General features: G+C 39.0%; 1 protein-coding gene across 1 annotated transcript in view; it reads left to right on the top strand.

The window, feature by feature from the left end:
* LOC124723057 (lysophospholipid acyltransferase 5) overlaps positions 1 to 22,971 on the top strand; it is a 190,052-nt gene that overhangs the window by 74,456 nt on the left and 92,625 nt on the right. Inside the window, exon 6 of the mRNA XM_047248236.1 lies at positions 5,535 to 5,666. Within this exon, the coding sequence (XP_047104192.1) occupies positions 5,535 to 5,666 (132 nt within the window). The remainder of the gene's footprint in view (positions 1 to 5,534; positions 5,667 to 22,971) is intronic.

Raw genomic sequence — 22,971 nt, 5'->3', positions numbered from 1 at the left:
TGGTGGTGAAGCATTAACAATGCCAGCCACTCATGCTGGCTGAAACATCAGAAAAATCATTAAACAAACATTGGCTGAAGAACCCGAGACAGAAGCCAACAGGCAGTTTGTCAGCTCTTGATATGTTAGAAATGTCCTATTTCTATACTTCATTCACTTGTATGTTATCAAAGCATCTGTTTGAAATGAATTCCATCTCTTTCAATGGAAGATACAAAGTAGCGCTGCATTAAGAACCTTCTGTTACTAGCTTTTCACATGCATCAGAAAACATCATAAATCCAGTTGACATGTGATTCACTTATTTAGTTTCTCTTTCTGTTGGTGTATTATAGTCAGCCACTTTGAATACTCTCACAAGAATAAAATAACTGTTTGACATCTGATGTATAATATGACTGTGACACAGATTACACATACAGTGTCTGTTGATCACACTGGCTGTCTTTTCACTGATTGTGTACAATCTGGCTTATTTTCTCTCAGGCTGACATAACAGTATTGACTAAGATGTACACATTGACATCATTTCTCTGAATAAACCTCACTACCTTGACCTAAAACTCTCTCTCTCTCTCTCTCTCTCTCTCTCTCTCTCTCTCTCTCTCTCTCTCTCTCTCTTCCATGACACTGGACTCTCATTCGGGAGGACGACGGTTCAATCCTGCGTCCGGCCATCCTGATTTAGGTTTTCCGTGATTTCCCTAAATCGCTCCAGGCAAATGTCGGGATGGTTCCTTTGAAAGGGCACAGCCGACTTCCTTCCCTAATCCGATGAGACCGATGACCTCGCTGTCTGGTCTCCTTCCCCAAAACAACCCAACCCTCTCTCTTCCATGCATCTTAGTGCTGTGTCTCACAGTACCAGAGGCCTATTACCTTTAAATATGAGGGTTTTGAGCTGAGCTTATTATCTTATCCTTGCCAAAAAGTGCTTATTCAAAATTTTTACCATTCTTTATCTCGTACCCTATATATGTTCATAAATTGTTTTTCGTGGCATAGTAATTCAAATTGTAGTGTGCAGTAGTGCCTTACACCAAAGGAGAATATAAAGTTCTTGTACCAGAACTCAAAACAACAAATATATTGCTTGATGTGCTTTTAAAAACACTAATAATTGCTGTAATTTTAGAGCAGTCTCAACGTGTCATTTATTGACAGTAGAGCATATATTACATTTCTTCAGAATTTGCTTACTTGAAACTTCCCTAGTGTCACTGTATTTATCATACACGTTTGCACACCACTACTCATTTCCTCCTGCATTGCTGTGGCCACTGCTTCCACCAATGTTGAATCAATTCGTTTCCTCCCTCTATCAGGTTGCACACCAAAAGAACCCATCTTTTCGAATTTCTGAGCGACATGTGCACTGTCATCATTCTTGTAATACATCTTTACAACCAGAGTGTGATCCTGCATTGACAGAGTCATGGCGAACGTCGCAGACGCGAAAAAGAGGAAAAGACATGTAACCGGCGTGTTTATACCAACTTCTATGGATCATGCGCATGACAGGTGTTTTCATTTATGTTTTATGACACATACAGCGCATCTATTGATCAATTTTCACACAATTTTTTTTTCTTCTGCCATACTTTTACCCCTTCTCCAATAATATTCCGTTGCAATTCATTCTGACCAGTGGTGTTATTTCTACAGCGTTTTGAAAGTTTAACTTTAATTATGACCACCCTGTATATCAGGCATTGTTCTGTGATTTGTTGTTTTCTTAAATGATTTCTGTATTTAAAGACTTTATCTAGTTCTGGTTTGTGGTATGCTTTCTGTAGTTATGTTGATACCTAATTTTTCCTTGTCTATCATGTCATCTTACATGCATTGTAACATTGGTACAGAATCTTAAAATATTCCAAATTTTCCTTATTATGTCCTTGTTATATCCTGTCAGTCCCCATATAACTTCCATAATTTGAAGATTCTGCAAGTTCAGTCAAAAAGTGTAGTATTACGCATTATTGTCAACATTTCTATTTGGCACCTTTTTATGGAGAATTTTGACAATGAATTCATAAATGGTGATTCTTTCATTATCATTTTTCCTAACAGAAAAAGCAGCACACTTAAATGTAAATAATGAAATTCTCAAGATACAGGAACTTGTTGTTTAATTCCTCTATTATTTTAATATTTACGAATATACACATATAAAAATATCTGTCCATACAAGTCAAGATGACGATTGCTTAATTAGTTACCTTGGAAGATCAAGATACAAGACAGAGGTTTCTTGCTTACTGTCGGTTCCTGTTAGGTTGAATGTTGGAACTTATTGAAATCCCTTGTAAAGGACTGTATTGCAGCTAGTCAGATGACATATTAAGCTCCTCTCATAGCCAGCTTCTGGCCATCTCTTGAGTGCTGTCATTTTATATGAAGTGTCACAATATGCATTACTGTATATTTTCAACCAAAGTATTTTGTGTCACTTATGCTTAATATTATAAAAGTAAGCCACTGTAATGCTGTGAGGTATCTTATGTCTTCTGGATATCACTATTCATTCCTTGACTGTAAATAACATATATCCATTCAGATTATGGAGCAGTGCATAGGTTTCATTATGGTAGGACTCATTGTGACTGTATGTTTCCTGTTAAAACTACTTTCTTAAAGTAACTACTATCTTTTGTAGAAGCTTCCTTAATTAGTTAGGTGTCATAGTTCTTTCATTTTTGTGAATTGTGCAAATACAGAACTAACTATAATACATGAACTCTCCCATTTTAAATACTGATAGTTACTGCAGAATATCAGCTTGCACTTTACAGTTTCCTTCCATTAAAATGAAAGTTGAACAGTGAATATGCCAAGTGAATCTATGTCCAGTAAGTTTGCATTGTAATACTGTAGTGCAAGCAACCGTATTAAGATGGCCCAGGAATATATTCAAATGCTGGGGACAAATCAGATATCAGTTGTCTGACTGTGGCAGCAAGTGACTGCCTTTTCGTATGATTAGGACCACAGTGTTTTATCTAATAAGAGCTTCATTGTAAGTAGATAGCAACACTAATTTAACAGCAGTTGAGGTTTGGTATTTTATAATCATTCTGTAACAAAGGAAAAACTGTAGTTACTATCAAAGAAGACGTAAATTACCTAAACTTGTGATCCTGTGCATGCCCAAATACCAGTAAACATGTTAAGACCATCAATAATGTCAGGCACTCAATTTTAAATCTACTGTGTTTATTTGTGATAATTCAGTTGCTTATTGTTACGCTAGTGGAAAATGAAAAATGAGCACCTAGAGCCAGCATGATGTAGAAATACAATGTTTGCTTGGAGCAGTAAAGATAATGTTTCAGATAGGCATGCTATTGACATAGTAGGAACTGCATACTGAGCATGAAAGCACAAAACCAATAAAAACTGTATTTCATTTGTTGAAGTGTTTTTGTTGTTTTGAGTCTTATACTTTGTTAGGGAACACTATAGACATTTCCGGATGGCACCCAAAATCAAATTTTGTGCATTTAACTGAGTATCTGCAAAGTTTTATTGTGGGCCAGCTGTTGGCTGCATAGTCATTCCAGGAAATTGTGCTCCACATTGAATGCAAAGTGCCAGAGGTGTATCATTTATTGCTACTAGTGGTGCAAAAAAGATTTCCAAGCTTGTGATTGTGGTTCTGGCTCATAGTGCCATGCAGATTCACACGTGGGTAACTGCATCGGATAAACAGCTGTTGCTGTTTATACAGTAACTGCAGCATAAAGTGGTGAAATGTCTCTTACAGAGTGCCACCTATAGTCATTGGGAATTTCCAGGAAGTTGGGCTACAAATGAATGTGGTCCCTCATAAGCCCTCTCTAACATTTAATCATTTTACAGTGTACCTTTGATGTTGTAAGAGAGACAGTTGGTGGAATGTTTAGTGATGAGAGCATTCTCTATCTTGACATGACAGACAGTAATTTGTGATGGTAGCATGGTACTGACCAGAAGAGAGGCAGCTACTGAAATACATGAGGCAGTGGCCCGTCATCATTTCTGTACACTTTAGGGTGTATCAGAACACCATCCACCTCATTGTGTTGCTGATATCACAGTGTCAGAGAGAAGTTTTCTTCCAATAGGACAACTACGATTCACACATTTCTTGCATGTGACTATATTTCCAGCATTTCCTCCATTTTGTTTGTATTAGCAACAAAGGGAACTAAGGTGGAAACCTGTCTGTCAGAGTGGTATATGCACCACTATGATAACTTATGTGATTGAGAGGAGGACTGCGTTGTAGCTAGAAGGGGCATTACAAGTTGACATTGTTGTCCAAGACACTCTCCATGTGTGTATGTGGTCAAATGATGTATAATATGCAGGGCCATTGCTTGAAGGTGATCATTGTTTTCTGAAAATGGGCTATGTTTATTTTATTTTTAATTGTTTTGCATATTATATGATTTACTTTGTGCAAACTATTTACATTTGTAGTGCCCACTTTGGCTACAAACTGTATTCATGTGTTATCTTTGAATTTTGTATTTTCTGTCGCTGTGCATGTATGCAAACATATCGATAACTGTAAAAAATCGGTTGCTTGGCTTCAAATTGTAGCTAAATTCAGTATGCTTTTACATCCATCCTGCATCAGATTTATAATGTGCGACTGTAACTTTTGTTCATTAAAGCAATTTTGGTAGTGTTTTTTGAGGTTACATAACAGTATTATTTGTTGCATAACTGTTGTGCATGTTGCTGTCATGACTAATTATTTGTAGACTCAGTGTATTTCCAGGGTGGCAACTATATTAGTTTCCAGCACCTTTGTTTGTCAAATGCCAAGTGGATAGTCTGTGTAGTTCCTTCAGTAATATTTAATATAAATGAAATGTACAGTCTGGATAGCTACCATCTCTCTTTGGCTCCAGAGTAAAGTGGCATACCCAACAGGAATTATAATTGGGAATAATGTGGTTTCAATTCTTGTAAACATGTGCAAATTTAGTTTTTTTCTGTGGTGTCCTTTAAACCACTCAAATGTTTAAGTATCATTTCTTGCCTAGCACCATCTGTCATTTTAACTATGATCCATCTCTCCACCTTGAATTAGTTAACTAGTGATGAATTTAAATAGATAAGAAATCAAAACCTAAAGTATATTATTTTTTTCAGTTTTGTGGTATCTGATCTCTAAATAATGCCTACATTCTAGTGCAGTAAAGAATGTAATTATAGAGCATGACACCCCTAAACTATTCTTTAGTGAAATGTGATACAAGCGTGTAGAAATTAATAGTTTTTATTTTGAAAATTGGGAATGTTGTTGCATGGTTAAAATAGAAAGTCAATTCATGTACTTCAGCATGTGATGCATTACTCATGCCACATAATTGTAGCAAATTATGAAGAGTTCAAACTTTTCATTCTCTCTCATGCACTATTTTGTATTGCATTCTTTGACCCTTTCTGTACAATCTTCTTAGAAATCATTGTTCATTCTGACTTAGATTGGAGTAACATGATTGTTCATTAGTGACATATTGTTTTCCTTTCTTTAATAGGAGACCGGAGATTTATCAAGCTGCTGGGCTGCGGGGCGTAAGAGATGTGCTCTGGGATTTTTGTATCTTGCAATCTATCAGCTTGGCTCTACATACCTGCCAGATAGCTATCTGATGAGTCAGACATTTCTTGTAAGAATCAGTTTACTTTTTTAAGCATTCATTTTACACATGCATGTTGGCATAATTTAGTTGATTATTTATTTTATATACCAGATGTTGCAATAGGTTGATGTTGTTTGTAACAGACCAGTTGTGACGTAATGGAAAATTGAACCTGCCTAAATATCATTAATGCAAATTTCAAATCTGCATGTATGTTAGAAAAACAACAAGCAGAACTTGGCCATATGCTTCTCGATTGTAAAAATGTTACTGTAAGTACTGTAAACTTTTTACTTGATGAAACATTTTGGCAAAAAGTCCCATATTGAAATTTTGTTGGCCGTATGCAAGAGATACTGTTTACTGTCAATGCAAAACCAATCCACTTAACCTGGAGAGTGGCAATTAGGAACTCTCAGACCTTCTGAAACAATTGGCTGGACCTGCATACTGATATCTTGCTATCCAAATACCTGTCAGTCTTAAAACTGTATTACACCTTTTGACATATTCAAGGACACACCAGCTGCAATCAGTTGATAATGTACCATACTTTCCAAGGACAACAATAACGTACATGTTTCATGTTGATCACACATGCAATCAAATATCAAAATTAAAATTTTGAACTTCCCTAGAAAGTGGAAAATTATAGCTCTATGAAATTGGCCTATAATTTTCTCTGTGTATTTTTTTGTCATTCTGCAGCTCTTCTTAATAGAAGACACTGTTTTGTGTAACATCTACAAAAAGACCTTGTTATTAGAGAAAAAAATCAGTTTCATTTAATTGATATTTGCTCATCTGTAGATTACAGAATTGAAGATTTAATTTTTATTATGTTACTCAAAATACTTTTAGTGGAGGCGGGGGGGGGGGGGGGGGGGAGGACTGTGCTGCACTCGAAGTGACTCCTGTCAAAAGCGTTGTCACGTACACCAAAGAGGCTCAGAGATGGGAGAATATGGCAGCAAATATGACATTATATTTCAATTAAAAGTCACTAAATGTGAACAAATATGTCCAAAGGCAGAGGGGGAGGGTGTAATAGAGGCATATTTTTTCACTCAGCCACAGTGTGCACACAAGACAGGCAGGCAGGCGCACACACACACACACACACACACACACACACACACACACACACACACACAGAGAGAGAGAGAGAGAGAGAGAGAGAGAGAGAGAGAGAGAGAGAGAGAGAGCGGGGGGGGGGGGGGGTGAGTGAGTGATCAACATCATATGGGTCAGTATGTGTATACGCTGAAGATGACCAATATAACGACACTGCCATGTTGTTACGTCCTAACCACAATCAGCTCCAAAATTGAAAGTGAGGTTTTAAGTGAAGTAGATCACTTAGCAATGAAAGTGCATTTATTACAAACACTAGGAAATATTGAGTCGCAGGCAGCCACAACAAAAAGACCGCTAAACAAGTAAACATTCAACCAAAAGGCATTCTTCTGAATGAGACACCCCCCCCCCCCCCACACACACACACACACACACAAATGCAACTCTTACTCATGTTACCATTGTCTTGGCAGCCAGAGGCAGTGTTCATACCTGTTAAAGTTGAGAGTTGCATTTGTGTGTGTGTGTGTGTGTGTGTGTGTGTTTTTAGAAGTCTTATTGTTGTGCCTATCTGTGACTCAACATTTCCACTATATGGTGAGCAGCAATCTATCCTTTTCATAATATTTTCGTTATTCCAACCTGGATTTTCCATTGTTACTAACAGAAGTAGTTTTGAGAACCTTACAGAAATGATTAATACTAAACAGCAAATATTTTATGGTGATGCAGTTTGAACTGTCGACCCACAGCACATCAACCAGTGATGTTAACCACTCCCCTTAAGGTTTGTTGCACACTTTGTGGCATTGCTATTTCAGGAGTTCTTTCTCATTGGAGCCGACAACAGCACCTTAGATCTAGATATTGTCAAGGGTCCTCTGTACTGCAGGAGGATACTCGTCACATCCTTTGCTCTAAGATGAGCATTGAAGGTAGCCCCTCCCATTGAACCTCTGGGATCATCGAACGGGTCATTAGTTTCCTTGAACAAGAAGCTCCCATCGTAGATCTGCACCTCAGTACTGTAATAGGGTTACATACAGAGTACATTGCCCACGTCTCTGTGCTTTTATCGTCTTGATGAATCATAATCCTCAAAGTGGTGTGTGAGATCTGACAAGAGACAAAGTACATGAAATGGCCCAAAGTAGCACTTAAGTAACATTTCTGATAGTTCCATTTTCTGCACAGGCGTAAAAATGCTTATCAAGTCTCCTGATCTGTATCTCACTGACCAGTGCTTGGCATTATAGTGTTCTTGTTCCATCTCTTGGGCACCCAGGGTCCATATGCGAGCCAACTGTCTTGCTTCGTCAGTCCTGGTGATGGGGTGTTTCGTGTAGTCATCCAGAGTATCTTCTGGTTGTAACGGGAACAATGTATCCATTGTCATTTTGGCCTCACAAGGAGCAGAAAGAACAGTGTGAATCCTGTAGTGTCTAGCTTTGCTGCATTGTATACTATTGTCTCAACAGGCAGTGTAGTATCCTAGTCTCTTTGTTCGACATCAAGGTATATCGAGATCATATTTGCTCATGTCTTATTAAAGTGTTAGGTCATTTGTCTGTGGGTAGTAGGCAGCTATTCTGTGGGTTATGGGCACAACGTACAATTACCAGAAAACTTGTCCACAATCAGAGATTATCCCACAGGGTGTTTCGTCTTCAGAATGATGTCTCTCGCAAGGAACTGTGATAAGTATCAACTTTGGATAATGATTAAAATGGTATATGTTATTCTTCTACCGACCTAACTTTGCTGATGTTATATTTTCTTTTTGCTTTTAGTTTCTGGCAGTTTCTTGTTTCATAATCATAAGAATAAAATCAGCTTATTAGGTTACATGTGCATTATGTCCAAAGTCAAACAGTGACTTCACATCTCAACTTTAAATGGATTAAAATGGAAAAAACAGCTTTTATAACCACAGGAAGACCTGAAAAAGCAGATTAGTGATCACCAAACTTAGATTGCAATATAAGTTGACATTAAGTTGTTCCAGCAAGCAGTGAGACAGACTGCAAATATGACAAACAATTTGCATGCTAAAAACCAAATGTGTTATTTGCAATGGTAGACTTTGCATTCACACAAAACAATGTTACTAGTGCTCACACAAATTCACTATGGTAGTTAACAACTTAGATGCCCAAGCAGTGACAGTGGTTTCGGACATTATATTAAACCCACTCTCGCAACATCAATTTCCTCCACTTGAGGGACACCTTAGTCAACCAGATGTACAAAACAATGGACTAACACACACAGCAAGTATTCCAGTTTGAACTTATCAGCGATAGAACACTGTCAGAATTCTGGTGCCACCTAAGAAACATCATCGAGAAAGAAGCAATGTTGGCTGCAACACTATGTCGTGTTTGGGTAAGACAGCTGTCATAACCGGTTAGGACAGCCATGGCAACATTTCAGAAAAGTTATATTAATTCTTTATTGTCAGTAGCAGACGAACTTCATACTTTGATGGAACAGGTAAACAACTCAGTGGTGATGCAAGCAATTAATGACATCAGCTCAGGTGAGACTGCTGCTGTATGACATGAGCAGCAAACGAACATTATCAAACAGCTCCAATGCATGCAGTGTCAGGTGAACACACTTCAGAAGTAGTTATTGGCACTGGCAGTCAAGAAGCAGACTCACACCAGGCAAAGTGTTGAAGTAGTGACTCATTCCGCCAGCAGAACCAAATGGGTGGCCAAGCAACACGGGGGTAAACAACAATACCCAGCGTGCTGGTACCACAGGCATTTTGGTGGTCAGGCCACAAGGTGCACAACTCCGTGTGCATCCCAAATGTTATCAGTGGTTTGCTGTAGGCCACTCTATTCCACAGCAGTGCCGAATCACAAATGGAGCCATCAAGTTGTGGATGCACAGTTGATGACATAACCAAAATTAACTAAGAGGCAGCGCTCAATATTAGCCCAGTGATCAGTGACAAATCGACAATGGCCACGCACGCAGTGAATCAAGCATGTTTGTTCATACTGTATATGTTGCATAGGCAAGTCGACCGTAGTTGCCTTATTGATTCAAATACAACTACACTACCATACAGACAGAATGAACTGTGTCAGTGGGTGTGCCTCTCCACCTTACTGTAGCCAACAACTTGCCCATTACAACATATGATGAATGTGAAGTAATAGTTGACTTGGGTCTCAATCGAAGGTTGAAATGGAATTCATGTTAGCAAATGTCATTGAGTCAATATTGGGAGTGGGTTTCAGTCACCACCAATGACTGAAAATAAACCTGTGTGTGGCACAGATCAAGATGGGTAGTGACGTGGTCACAGGTGATAAAGGCAAAAGTACTACTAACACCATCACCTCACCCTGTAATTCTGTTATGCGAGAGGCCAGACAGAAAGTTATCACCCACGTAGGTAAAGTAGTGCATACCACATTGCATCATATTAAGACAACACCCGGCCAACCAGTCTCTCAACAGCCACAGAGATTGTAACTTTTTGTGGAATTTGAGGAAATGTTACAAAGAGGTTTTCATATGCAGATCATACAGCCTGAGGGGATCATCATTACTTCTGGTAAAAAGAAAGGCAGCACCTGTAGGTCCTAAAGAGATTACCATCCTTTAAATGCGCTACCCTGTCCCTAACATTAGGGATTTCATGATTGTATTAGTTGGAACCACAATTTTTAGTGTGATTGACTCTAAAGAGGCTTATAACCAGATTTCTGTGGTAGAAGAAGACATCCTCAGACCACAGTGATAACCCCTTTTGGATTTCTTGATTATCTACACATGCCTCTTTGTCTAAAATAGGCTGCCTAGTCCATGCAGCATTTTGTAGACGAAGTGCTACAGTGACATAATTTCTGTTTCATCTATTTAGATGATATTTTGATGTTTTCCAAGACAGCAGCATTGCACAAGAGACACCTCCATGCAGTGTTTGACACCCAACGAATTTTCAGCAGATTCCTGGGGATCATTAGCTTCTACTGCTGACACCTGCTGGAGCAGCAGAGATACAGGCACCACTGACAACAGCAGTGACAGGTAACAACACCACAAGACAAGACCTCCTGTTGTGGACACCACAGATGCAGTACACCCACTTACAAAAAGCAGTTCTCGTGTCTCACCCAGTCTGTAATGCATCATTAGCAGTAGTGGTAGATGCTAGCCAGCAGGCTATTGGGGCAGCCCTCCATCAGTAAGTTGAGAAGTGTTGGAAACCTTTAGATTTCTCCTCCCAGAAACTTGATGTAGGCACAAACCAATTGGAGAGCATACAACCGAGAGCTGCTGGCCATCCATGAAGCTGTGCAGCAATTCCATTCATATGTAGAAGCCAGACCATTTGTAGTCTATCTGGACCATAAACCAAGTACGGTCACTTTTTAAGAAACTCAAGGAATGTTGCTCTCCCCGACAATTTCACCAACTAGAGCCCATTAGTCAGTTTACACACATAAGACAGATAAGAGAAGCAAAAAATGTAGTCACTGATAATCCCCCCCCCCCCTCCCCCATCCCTGGATTGATGCCATATCTTGTACAGTAAATTACAATCAGCTCAGTACAGCACAAGCCACAGGCAAACAGCTAGAGAGCTGGCCGGAGTGGCCGAGCGGTTCTAGGCGCTACAGTCTGGAGTCGCACGACCGCTACGGTCGCTGGTTCAAATCATACCTCGGGCATGGATGTATGTGTTGTCCTTAGGTTAGTTAGGTTTAAGTAGTTCTAAGTTCTAGGGGACTGATGACCTCAGCAGTTAAGTCCCATAGTGCTCAGAGCCATTTGAACCATTTGAGACAGCTAAAGGAGGCTTTGCAAAACAATTAAACTGCCCTGGAGCACAAGAAATGCGATCAATACGTACCAAAGACCTTATTTGTTGTGAAGTGTATTGACCCCCACACAGTGTATTTATTCTTGAAATGCAATATCTATCAGTATTTGGTGGTATCCAGTGCTGAACTTCCATGAAGATAATAACAGAGAAATTTGTTGTATTTATTTTATGTTACACATCTAGTTCCATTGGACCAAACTGAGGCCAAAGTCTCGAAGGCTGTGGAATGAGTCAGTACATGAAATTACAACATAAATGTAATAAAAGATAAAATAAAATGTTTATGGACCCAAAAAAGACAAGCCATAAGTTTATATAAACATAATCAACAATAGAACAAGAAATCAGCTTCATTTTTCAAGGAACCCCTTGACAGAATACAAGCAGTGACTCATGAGGAAACTCCTCAGTTTTGACTTGAAAGTGCTTGGATTACTGCTAAGATATTTTAATTCTTGTGGTAGCTAATAGATAATGGATGCAGCAGTATACTCAGCACCAGATCTATGATATTTCATGCCTCCTTCTCAAGCATTTGAGATAGAACGTCAAATTTTTTTTTAAAAATCGATTTTTCAAAAATACATTCATTTTGTATTGCACATATTTCTGGAGAGTTTGATGTATAAAACATATGTGTTTGGGAAAGTGTAAGACATTCACACAACATTCTTCTATCGCACATCACTCTGTTTCGCTCTGTGGAATTCAGACCTGTAGATTTTGTAATGGTAGCCATCAAACCTATATTCAGGACAGTGGAATATAAAGTCCCGTATGGTGCCTCTCCTGCTCCCAGTTGACCTGTTTCACATCCTACCACCCTTAAAAACCTCTCAATTAATACTGGGTGAGATTATTTGTGACCAGCAGAATAAGAACTCTTCAGTAAATTTGCACGCTTTATTGCCTATTAGCTAATAACTTTGTCTTTTGTGTGACATAAAATTAAATATTGGAAACATAAAACCAGTAAAGATGAGAGACAAGCAACACAGTACACATTTCTTCAATCCTTAGGTCTCAACTTTTTTTTCTCCCTAATTTTGCTGCAGCCTTACACGGAGTGCTTTCCTTTCTGCAAAAGAATCTATTACCTCATCAGAGTTCGTCAAACATTTTGCTGCATGAAAAATCAAAATGTCATTGTCCAATACTGAAAAAGCCGTTAATACAAATACTATCCAAGACTGATGTGGTTTCTTGATTTGATTATGTCTATTTTGTCACTTGTCTGCTAGATAAAACTAAATAGGCCTTTCTGATACTGCAGCAGTTGTAACACATGCCAAATAAGCAAAATTGTTTTGGCACAAATGGTCATTTTTATGTACCTCATTTACATAAACAATACAACTGATTATAATTCACGAAGTACCAGTATCAAATGGCTATTAGGCCTACTATAAACAAAAAGTTTTATGTTAGGAAATTGTTTAATATCTCATTCTTATGCTCCAGCTTCTCAAGCGTGAGACTGAAAAGTAGTAGAACGAAATTCTTATATAAACTTGGAATTGTTATATTCTTCCATAAATAGCTTGTGTGATGTCCCTGTTTCTTCCCCTTCCTCATTCTAAGAAAAAATCTTGTCATCATGAGTTCTGTAACTATTCCTGCCATTAGCAAAACTTATTCTCTGGTTACTTTCACTAACCCTGCCAGAATCACCAGTTCAGGTATGCACCATTTATTCTCCGGTTAGGCATTATTGTGTGTTCGTACAACGTGTTTTCTGCACTATTCTGAGACTAGAACTTAAGCGGCTGCTGACCGGGAGCTGTACAACGGGCTAGTGATCTGGCAAAAATTTTCTGTCAAATTTCATTTTCTTGGATACACTGCGAAGATAATATGTGATCTTTCTTACCTGTTATTCCTGTTAGCCGTTTCTCTCCACTCTGGTAGCCTGAGTCTATGAATTTTGCTAATAATTATAACAACACTGATCATTTGCACACCCAATAAAGCATATTAACAAACAGCAATTGGCAGTCACCAGTTCAGGTTTATTCGACTCAGTTTGTATAACCGCATCCCCTTTTGTCTGCAGGAAAGTCTTTTATTTCTAGATGTGATGGGGATTCCCCTGGCAGAGACATCACGACACTGTGCACTTACTCAAAAATCAACTTATGATTCATTCAGAACTCAACTTAGAATGTGTTCAAAAACCAGTTGGGGTGCATTGCAAAATCATGTGAATAATCGATAGATGCTGCAATGCTGCATGCTAGGCGATTTGTGATATTCTCTCCTCCCCCCCCCCCCCCCCCCTTTTTCAAGAATATGAATTTGGCACCCCTGAAATTGCTGCCTGAGGCAGATACCTCAATCCCTCCCCCCCACCCCCCGCCCCCCTCCTTTCTCTACATAGAGTGTAATTATGTATAACATTTGTTTGAGTATGAAAACCTTTTTGTGTTAAAATTTGTGCATCATGGTCCAAAAGGCCATTGACCTTTTTACTAACAGAATGCCCATCTAGTAATGAAGAACAAATAAAAATATTGTCTGTTGCTGTGCTACTCTTCCCCTACACCATCGTTGGAAAAAACACAATCTGCATCTGATCATATGAATTTAGGAGATCTGTCAACATCCTTTTTCTTGCACAATCACATACTAAATTAACATTGAAGTCACCATATATAACTAATTTTTGATACTTCCTATACAGTGAGCCGAGAACCATCTCTAGCTTGAGCAGAAATACTCTGAAGTCAGAGTTAAGGGACCTATAAATAACAACAACAAGGAATTTAGTTTCAATAAATTCAACTGTCCCTGCACATCATTCAAATACCTGTTCACTGCAGTGCCATAATATGTCTATGGACTCAAATGGAATGCAATTTTTTACGTACATGGCTACTCCCCCCACTCCACAAAGAACTCCTTTAAAAAACGGCCAGCTGATCTGTATCCTGTTAAAGGAAGCCTCTGAATTGTCAAATTATTTAACTGTTGCTCTGATATGCCAATAATCTCAGAGTCAACATCTATAAAGAGTTCACTAACTTTATCTCTAATACCTCTTATATTTTGATGAAATATGCTAATTCCTTCACTACTTGGACACTTGACCTCCTTTGAAGGTGATTCTTTTGTTAGAGGTACTTCCTTTAAGCAGGGATACCTGTCAGCTAACTTCAATCTAAAAAAAAAAGGGTAGCCTGGCATTAGACATATACAAAAGCCAGTGGGAAAATTTTCAGAAGCAACAGGTCATTTCTTCCATACACACACAGATTTTGTAGGCCCGCTTGCACCTTCAGAGGTATATCAATATATGTTTACCATTATTGATAGATACACTCCTTGGGCCAAGGCAACACCAGTCAGTGACATCTCAGTTCAAACAACAGCAAGAACCTTTTCATTGACTTAGATTTCCCATATTGGCTGTCCAGCTCATGTCACTACAGATCAATGGGACAATTTGAGTTGACATTACTCCTTGAACTGCCCAAGTTTGATAGGTTCAAACACCATCATACTACCAGCTACCATCCCACAAGCAACATGATGGTAGAGTACTGGCATAGGATGTTAAAAGCCATGAGAACAGCTGGATCATTGTGCTGCCACTGGTCTTATCGGGTGCCCGCACAGCTTTCAAACCAGACATTGGAACGTTTATAGTGGAATGGTTTATGGCGAGACATTTTGCTTGCCATCAAGTTTTTTTCAGCGCAACCGCTGTCAGTTGAATTAGTGTCTATTTTTTACTGCAACAAGTCAAGATCAAAATCTCTAAGCTGGACCTTTCACCAGCATCCCGACACTGAGACCAGAAAGTTTTTGTCCATAAAAATCTTAAAACCTGATGCTAAGGACAGAAGCAGTAGTACACCATTACAACAACCATGCGGTGCAAATAATATGCAGTGGTAAGGCATAGATGGTATCACTGGAACAGGTCAAACTAGCATATTTGGTGACACCAGATGCCTCCGCGCAATGACAGGAAACATCGGGCTTCAGATCAACGAATTCGAACCAACCCTGTAGTTGAACTGGTCACACAACCACAGTGTCACCCTTACCTCAGCTAATGCCCACAGAAAGCACCAGAGACACCAGCAGTTTTCGCTAGAGCAGGCTGACAATTGCATTATCAATACCCACACATTCTAGCTCTGCTCTACCATTCGAGGGGGAGTGTGGTGGTAGGCATAGACTTTGGACAATGATGAAAAGTGTGTATATTGTTCTTTGGTTTACGAACCTAATTTTGCTGATGTTATGTTTTACCTTTTTTTTGTGTCTGACGATTCCTCGTTTATTTTCTATTGTCAAGGTGTGTTTTCTTAGTCATAAGAATAAAATAAGTTTATTTTGTTATGTGTGTTTTTGAAGCCCACTGTTAACAGTTTAATAAAAGAGAAACTAACATTCAGAATGCCTGAAGCCATAGTCCTTATTTACAAAAAATAAAAATAAAATAAAAAATAAAAACATAAAAACAAAGTAGTGCTAACTACAAAGTCAAAACAACATACTTTTCCTCTCCGATCATTGTTGAAGTGAAAAAAACTAACATAGACAGTTTCAAGTACATTGATCAGTCAGCTACAATGAAACCTAGAAACCATTTGAGTGTCAAAAGAGCTCAATAGGTTAAAATAAACTAGAACATTATGCCTACAAAATAATTAATCAGTAGATGTTGTTTTGGAAAAGATTAATGATTTTTACTTTTTTTTATTTCTAACTGAAAAACCCATAGAAATGTTTTTCCGCCATTATATTATGTATCTAAAGTTTATTTGTGAAATTCAATTTTGTAAGATATCTACAGTATATACGGTGCAAGTAATTCAATAAAACGTGTTCCCTGGAAATTTTGTTTTTTGTCGATGTTGACTTTTGTGAGAACAGTCCTCAGTTGCTATCTGATGTTCAGAGTTAACTGTGGCACATGCTTCCATCAAGGCATTCCTTACAGTGGCTTATATGATGTCTTTGCAGATCAATAAAGACCTGGCCAGTGATACCTGCATTGGATTCTGTCTAGAGCCTCCTTGGATACCATGTGACCATGTTTTGGAGCATCATGTAGAAACTTAGAATTACCTAGCCGTAGATGAGCTGGGATGAAGAGCAACCATTTGCACTTCACCTAATCATACTCTCTTTTATACAAATACAAGACACTCTTTTTCAGTTGTAGAATACTTCATCATGAATTTGGATAGTGTACTATGGAAGCATAAGCTCTTATCTTATCAGCAACTTCCTGAATTTGTACTAGAACTGCACCTTTCCTGTACCGGGTAGTGTTGGTGTGAACTAGCCCTGGACAGGTTGGCCAGCAATAATGATGTCAATGAGATTTTCTGACATTGGAGTAACTGTTGTAGTCCATGGAGGATTTTCATCTGTGGCAGCCTCACCTTCATAGGTTGTTGCCACACATAGTTTTCCTTAATTCAGCAGCTAGGAGTGTGGCTGGTACATCTATACAACAAGGGAACAGCTGTGGTGCGTTGTGGAGCGACCTCATCCAAGGCCTGATGATGGGCTTCATCCCGCTGATTGATTTTAATCATCTGCAGTTGACTGCCACAACTGACTGTTGTGGTGTTTGACATTTTGGGGTGCAATAGCTGCTGAAAACTCTTTCTTTCACTGGTGGCTGAGATTGGTGCTAAAGATCAAGACACCTCTTCTTCGACATTCTCTGTTACCTCCTGATGTATAGGATTGACATTGGTCTGACACTTCTGGCTGCCATAAATGGCAGTATTTCTTCTTGTACTACTTGTGGTCAGTCTGTCACAACTGCCATAGGGACCACAGTCAGGAGTCGGTGATACCGCTTTCATCCGACTCTCTTCTGTTGCATTTCCTCAATGTGCTGGCACCATTTGATGAATGCTGCTGTTGTTTTCACATCCTTTAAAAAAGACAGAACAACTTGATATATGTCTTCTATGTCTCCTTTCATCAAATGTGAGATTTTGTCGGCTCCTATCATATTCATATTCACAATGTTGCATAGAGCCAAAACATCCTGCACATATGACTGTGTTGTAACACCAAGACACTGGGTCCTGTTCTTCAATTTTTCTTCCACTAAACAGACTTGCAATCAATTGTCACCAAATGTTTTCTTCAGTTTGGTTTGGAATTTGCTCCATCTGTTGAGGTTATCTTCCTTGTTCCCACACCATTGCTGGACTGTGATGTTAAAGTGGAACTACACGTTTTCTAAACACGTTATAGTGTCCTGGCAACTCGGTCAAATCCTTTCAGGCGTTTCATTGGGCTCAGACCAGCCATTCCGGAAAACACTGATGGATGTCTGGTGTACAGCTGACACACTGTTTGCTTGTGATCCATTGGTTTTCTGAATATACAGACGTTTGTAACAATGATTCCAATTCTTGTGTGTGTAGGTGTGAGCTCTTATGTCACCTTGTTAGATCCATGGTGATGTAGATGTTTAGGAGTACCCAGGGTTTCCACCAAGTAGTGTCATCTCATAACCACAGTCAAGTCCAAATTGGAAATTAGGGTCATAAAGGAAGTACAACACTTAGCACTGAATGCAAACGTATTACAGAAACTAAAGCAAAGTCAGAACAGAATTGAACTCTTGGATGGAGTGGGATGCTATTTGTACAATCATAGAATATTCCAGAATAGGCAGATGTTACAAACAGAAGTTTTGAGAATCTTCCAGGAATAATAAATACTATACAACAAATGCTTGGTGGTGTTGGGTTCGAACCGTCGACCCACAGCACAGCAGCAAGTGATACTAATGACTACTCCATAAAAGCAAGCAGCACAGCTTCAGAAATATGCGTGGTGCATATGACCACTCGGGACTCACTTGGCTGTACCTGCTTACATGTAAGTTGCAGTCACGGATAGGATGTGCTTCCTTTACTCACCACTACACCTCACTCTGCATTGTGACATAGATAACCACCATGTTTCCTTAGCCACATACAGTAGTCCACATGTCTGTTGGGTTAACAGTCCGCAAGTGCTCACTCACATCAAGGCAAGTGAGAAAACTGCTGGCCAAGTGCACCTGAGCCACATCAGAAGTGAGTGATGAGGAATGAGTGTCTTTTACACAACTTCACTACATGAATGTAGTGCTCAAAGATGTAATATACAAGTACCAAAATAAAAAGTAATGTGCTTTGCAGTACATACAGAGAAACACGTGTGTTTCATAACAAGTGTTTCCCATTGCTGATTCTGCAGGTATTGAACCTGTAATCAAGTTCTCACACACTTTGTAACATGTTCACAATAGTCTGTTGACCATACATTGTACGAGGGTGACTCCAAAAGAAATGCACACAACTTTTTTTAAAATCCATCTTTTATTCTCCATGTTTGAAAGTTTTACAGTGTGTAGATACATCCTTTAGGAACAATATTTTCATTTCTCTGCATAATTTCCATCCCTCTCAACTGCCTTACGCCATCTTGGAACCAGTTCCTGTCTACCCGCGTGGTAAAATTCCAGCGTGCACAAGGGAGTCATCATCTTCAAACCTTGTTCCACGAAGAGAGTCTTTCAGTTTCCAAAAGAGATGATAGTCACATGGAGCCAGGTCAGGACTGTAAGGCGGGTGTTTCAGTGTTGACCATCCAAGTTTTATGATCACTTCCATGGTTTTTTGACTGACATGTGGCCGTGCATTGTCGTGCAATAGCAAAACATCCTACTTTTGCCGATGTGGTCGAACAAGACTCAGTTGAGCTTGAAGTTTCTTCAGTGTCGTCACATATGCATCAGAATTTATGGTGGTTCCATTTGGCATGATGTCCACAAGCAAGACTCCTCTGGAATCAAAAAACACCGTAGCCATAACTTTTCCAGCAGAAGGTGTGGTTTTGAATATATTTTTCTTTCCTTAGGTGAATTTGCATGATGTCACTCCATTGATTGCCACTTTGTCTGTGGTGAAAAATGATTGAGCCATGTTTCATCACCTGGTACAATTCTTCCAAGAAATTCATCTCCACCATTCTCGTACTGTTCCAAAAGTTCGCTGCATACTGTTTTTCTTGTTTCTTTGTGAGCCACTGTCAACATCCTGGCAACCCACCTGGCACAAACCTTTTTTAACGCCAACACTTTCAGTATTCTGTAAACACTTCCTTTCCCTATCCCAACATAGCATGACAATTCGTTCATTGTGATGCAGTCACCAATTCGTTAACTCTCTGCACATAGTCTGGAGTGTGTGCAGTATGAGGCCTGCCGCTGTGAGGACAATCCTCAATATTGCCGTGCCCGCTTTCATCACGTAACCTGCTTGCGCACTGACTAACTGTACTGAAATCAACAGCAGCATCTCCATACACCTTTTTCAACCTCTTGTGGATGTTTCCCACTGTCTCGTTTTCACAGCACAGGAATTCTATGACAGCATGTTGCTTCTGACGAATGTCAAATAGCAGCCATCTTGAAGACATGCTGTGACGGCGCCACTCATGGGAACAGATTGAACCAAGTTTGAAAACAAGGAGGAAGGATGTATCTATACACTGTAAAACTTTCACACATGCAGAATGAAAACTGTATTTTTTACAAAAATAGTGTACATTTCTTTTGGAGTGACCCTCGTAGTTCTAGTAGGTATGCTGGTACCTCAGTACCTGCCACATGCGAGGAGGGCAGGAAATGAAGATACAAGAAATACTGGGACCATACTGTTAATTACTAATAACAGTTGGTAGATCAATGTTGAAACAGACTTGGCATACTGCCTAAAGTGATCACAAATCGCTTATGTAGGCAGTGCAATTCGCCTCTCTTCTAATGTCATCTAATGACTACTTTCTAAGATGTTGAAACCAGTTATGATACTATTTGTATGACCTGAGAATTCAGTTCCGTGTTTATTGGCTAGCCGATGTTATAATGTGGTATCTACATCTTCATCTACATTTATACCCTGCAAATCATGCTTAAGTGCCTGGCAGATGGTTTATCGACCCACCTTCACAATAATTCTCTATTATTCCAATCTCAAACAGCGCACAGAAAAAATGAAAGCCTATATCTTTCTGTGAAAGCCCTGATTTCCCATATTTTATTATGATGATCATTTTTCCCCATGTAATTTGGTGTCAACAAAATATTTTTGCATTCGGAGGAGAAAATTGGTGATTGAAATTTCGCAAGAAAATTCCACTGCAGCAAAAAACACCTTTGTTTCAATTATGTCCGCCCCAAATCCTGTATCATGTTGGTGACAGTCTCCCCTATTTCTCAATAATACAAAACGTGCTGCACTTTGAACTTCCTCAATATACTCCATTAATCCTATCTGATAAGGGTCCCACACCTTGCAGCAGTACTTCTAAAGAGGACCGACAAGCATTGTGTAGGCAGTCTCTTTATTAGATCTGTTGCATCTTCTAAGTGTTCTGTCAGTAAAACGCAGTCTTTGCTTCTCTTGCCCACAACATTTTCTTTGTGTTCTTTCTAATTTTTGTTGTTCATAATTGTGACCCATAGGTCTGTAATTGACTTTACAGCCTTTAGATTTGACTGATTTATTGTGTAACTGAAGTTTAACAGACTCTTTTTAGCACTCATGTGGATGACCTCACACTTTTCATTGTTTAGGGGCAATTGCCAATTTTTGCACCATACGGATTTTATTTCAAAATAATTTTGCAATTTGTTTTGGTCTTTTTATGACTTTACTAGACGATAAACAACAGCATCATCTGCAAACAACATAACATGGCTACTCACATTGTCTCCTAAATTGTTTATATAAAGAACAGCAAAGGGCCTATAACTCTACCTTGAGAAATGTCAGAAATTACTTCCATTTTCCTCAATGACTTTCCACCACTTACTTCAAACTGTGAGATCTTTGATAGGAAACCACGAATCCAGTCGCATAACTGAGACGATATTCCATAAGCACGCAATTTGACTACAAGCCGCTTGTGGGGTACAGTGTCAAAAGCCTTCTGGAAATGTAGAAATATGAGATCAGTCGGAAATCCTTTGTCAATAACACTCAGCACTTTGTGTGAGTAGAGAGCTAGTTGTGTTTCACAAGAACGGTATGTTCTAAATCCGTGTTGACTGTTGTCAATAGACCATTCTCTTTGAGGTAATTCATTATGTTCAAACACAGTATATGTTCCAAAATCCAGCTGCATATCAGTGTTAATGATATGGACATGTAATTTATTTGGTTACTCCTACTGCATTTCTTGAATGTTGATGTGATCTATAAAACTTTCCAGTCTTCGGTTACAGATCTTTTGTTGAGCGAGCAGTTGTATATGATTCAAAGAAAGCATATTACTGTGTGCGGTGAGAGTGTAATGCCTTTGCTGATGGTCAGATGGGAATAAAATACGTTTGCAGGAAGGCAGAGTATGTATGTGTGACCAAATTTGATCAGTCCATCTTCAACTACAACTAATGCTGACTCTGCTGTCTGAATGGATGAAGATATCCGCAAGACCAGAAGACTTGAGACTGATTAAATGTTCATAATAATAGAAATCCTCACTGATGCAATTCTCAAAATTAAATGATAACTTCAAACCACTAAGTTTGGGCATCTTGGTTACCTTGTCAGCTGACCCTTGGGACAAAACTGAGCGTGATGCTTTAATTTTAAATCAGAAAGATGAACATTATATGTATTTTGGCAGTATAGGTATTTTATTCATCACTTAATAAATCTAAGAGAACATTAATTAACATGTTGTCTTGAAAGATGGCACTTGGTTCCACTTCCACATTTACTGTGCAAATCACTGTGAAGTGCTCTCCATTGTACCACATTTTAAGATCCTTCTCGTTCCATTTGTGGATGGAACGTGCGAAGAATGACTGCTTAAATGCTTCTGTATGCACTGTAATTACGTTAATCACATCTGCATGGCCTCAAAGGGAGCAGTACACTGAGGGTTGTGGTACATTTGTAGATTCCTTACATAATACTGGTTCTCGAAAACTTGCAAGTAGGCATTTGTGGATTAGTTGGCATTTATATTCAAATGTTGGCAAGTTCAGATTTTTCTGCATCTCCATGACAAACCTGACACCATCCATGCTGTCCTTCTTTATATATGATTGCTATCACCTGTATATGCTGTTTACGAAGGGTACCAACACTAGAGAAATATTCTAAGATGGCTCACAATAGTGTTTTGTAACCGGCCTCCTTGACAGACCGATTTCATTTTGACTGTAGCCTTCCAGTCTTCCTGCTTTACCTATGTCTGAGCCTGTATGATCATTCTCTTTCATATCCCTACAAATTGTTAGAATGCGCACAAAATGTCTTAGCCCATACCTGTGCAGACAGTGTGGGAGGGAAGGAGACAACAGTAGTGCTGGGATTTCCACTGTGAGCAGTCACCACATTTTACAAGAGGTACAGCTAAGCA

Source organism: Schistocerca piceifrons, chromosome X (genome assembly GCF_021461385.2).
Source record: "Schistocerca piceifrons isolate TAMUIC-IGC-003096 chromosome X, iqSchPice1.1, whole genome shotgun sequence".
NCBI classification, from domain to species: domain Eukaryota; kingdom Metazoa; phylum Arthropoda; class Insecta; order Orthoptera; family Acrididae; genus Schistocerca; species Schistocerca piceifrons.
Note: the sequence above shows the minus strand (reverse complement) of the source record. Positions and strands in the feature narration are given on the sequence as shown.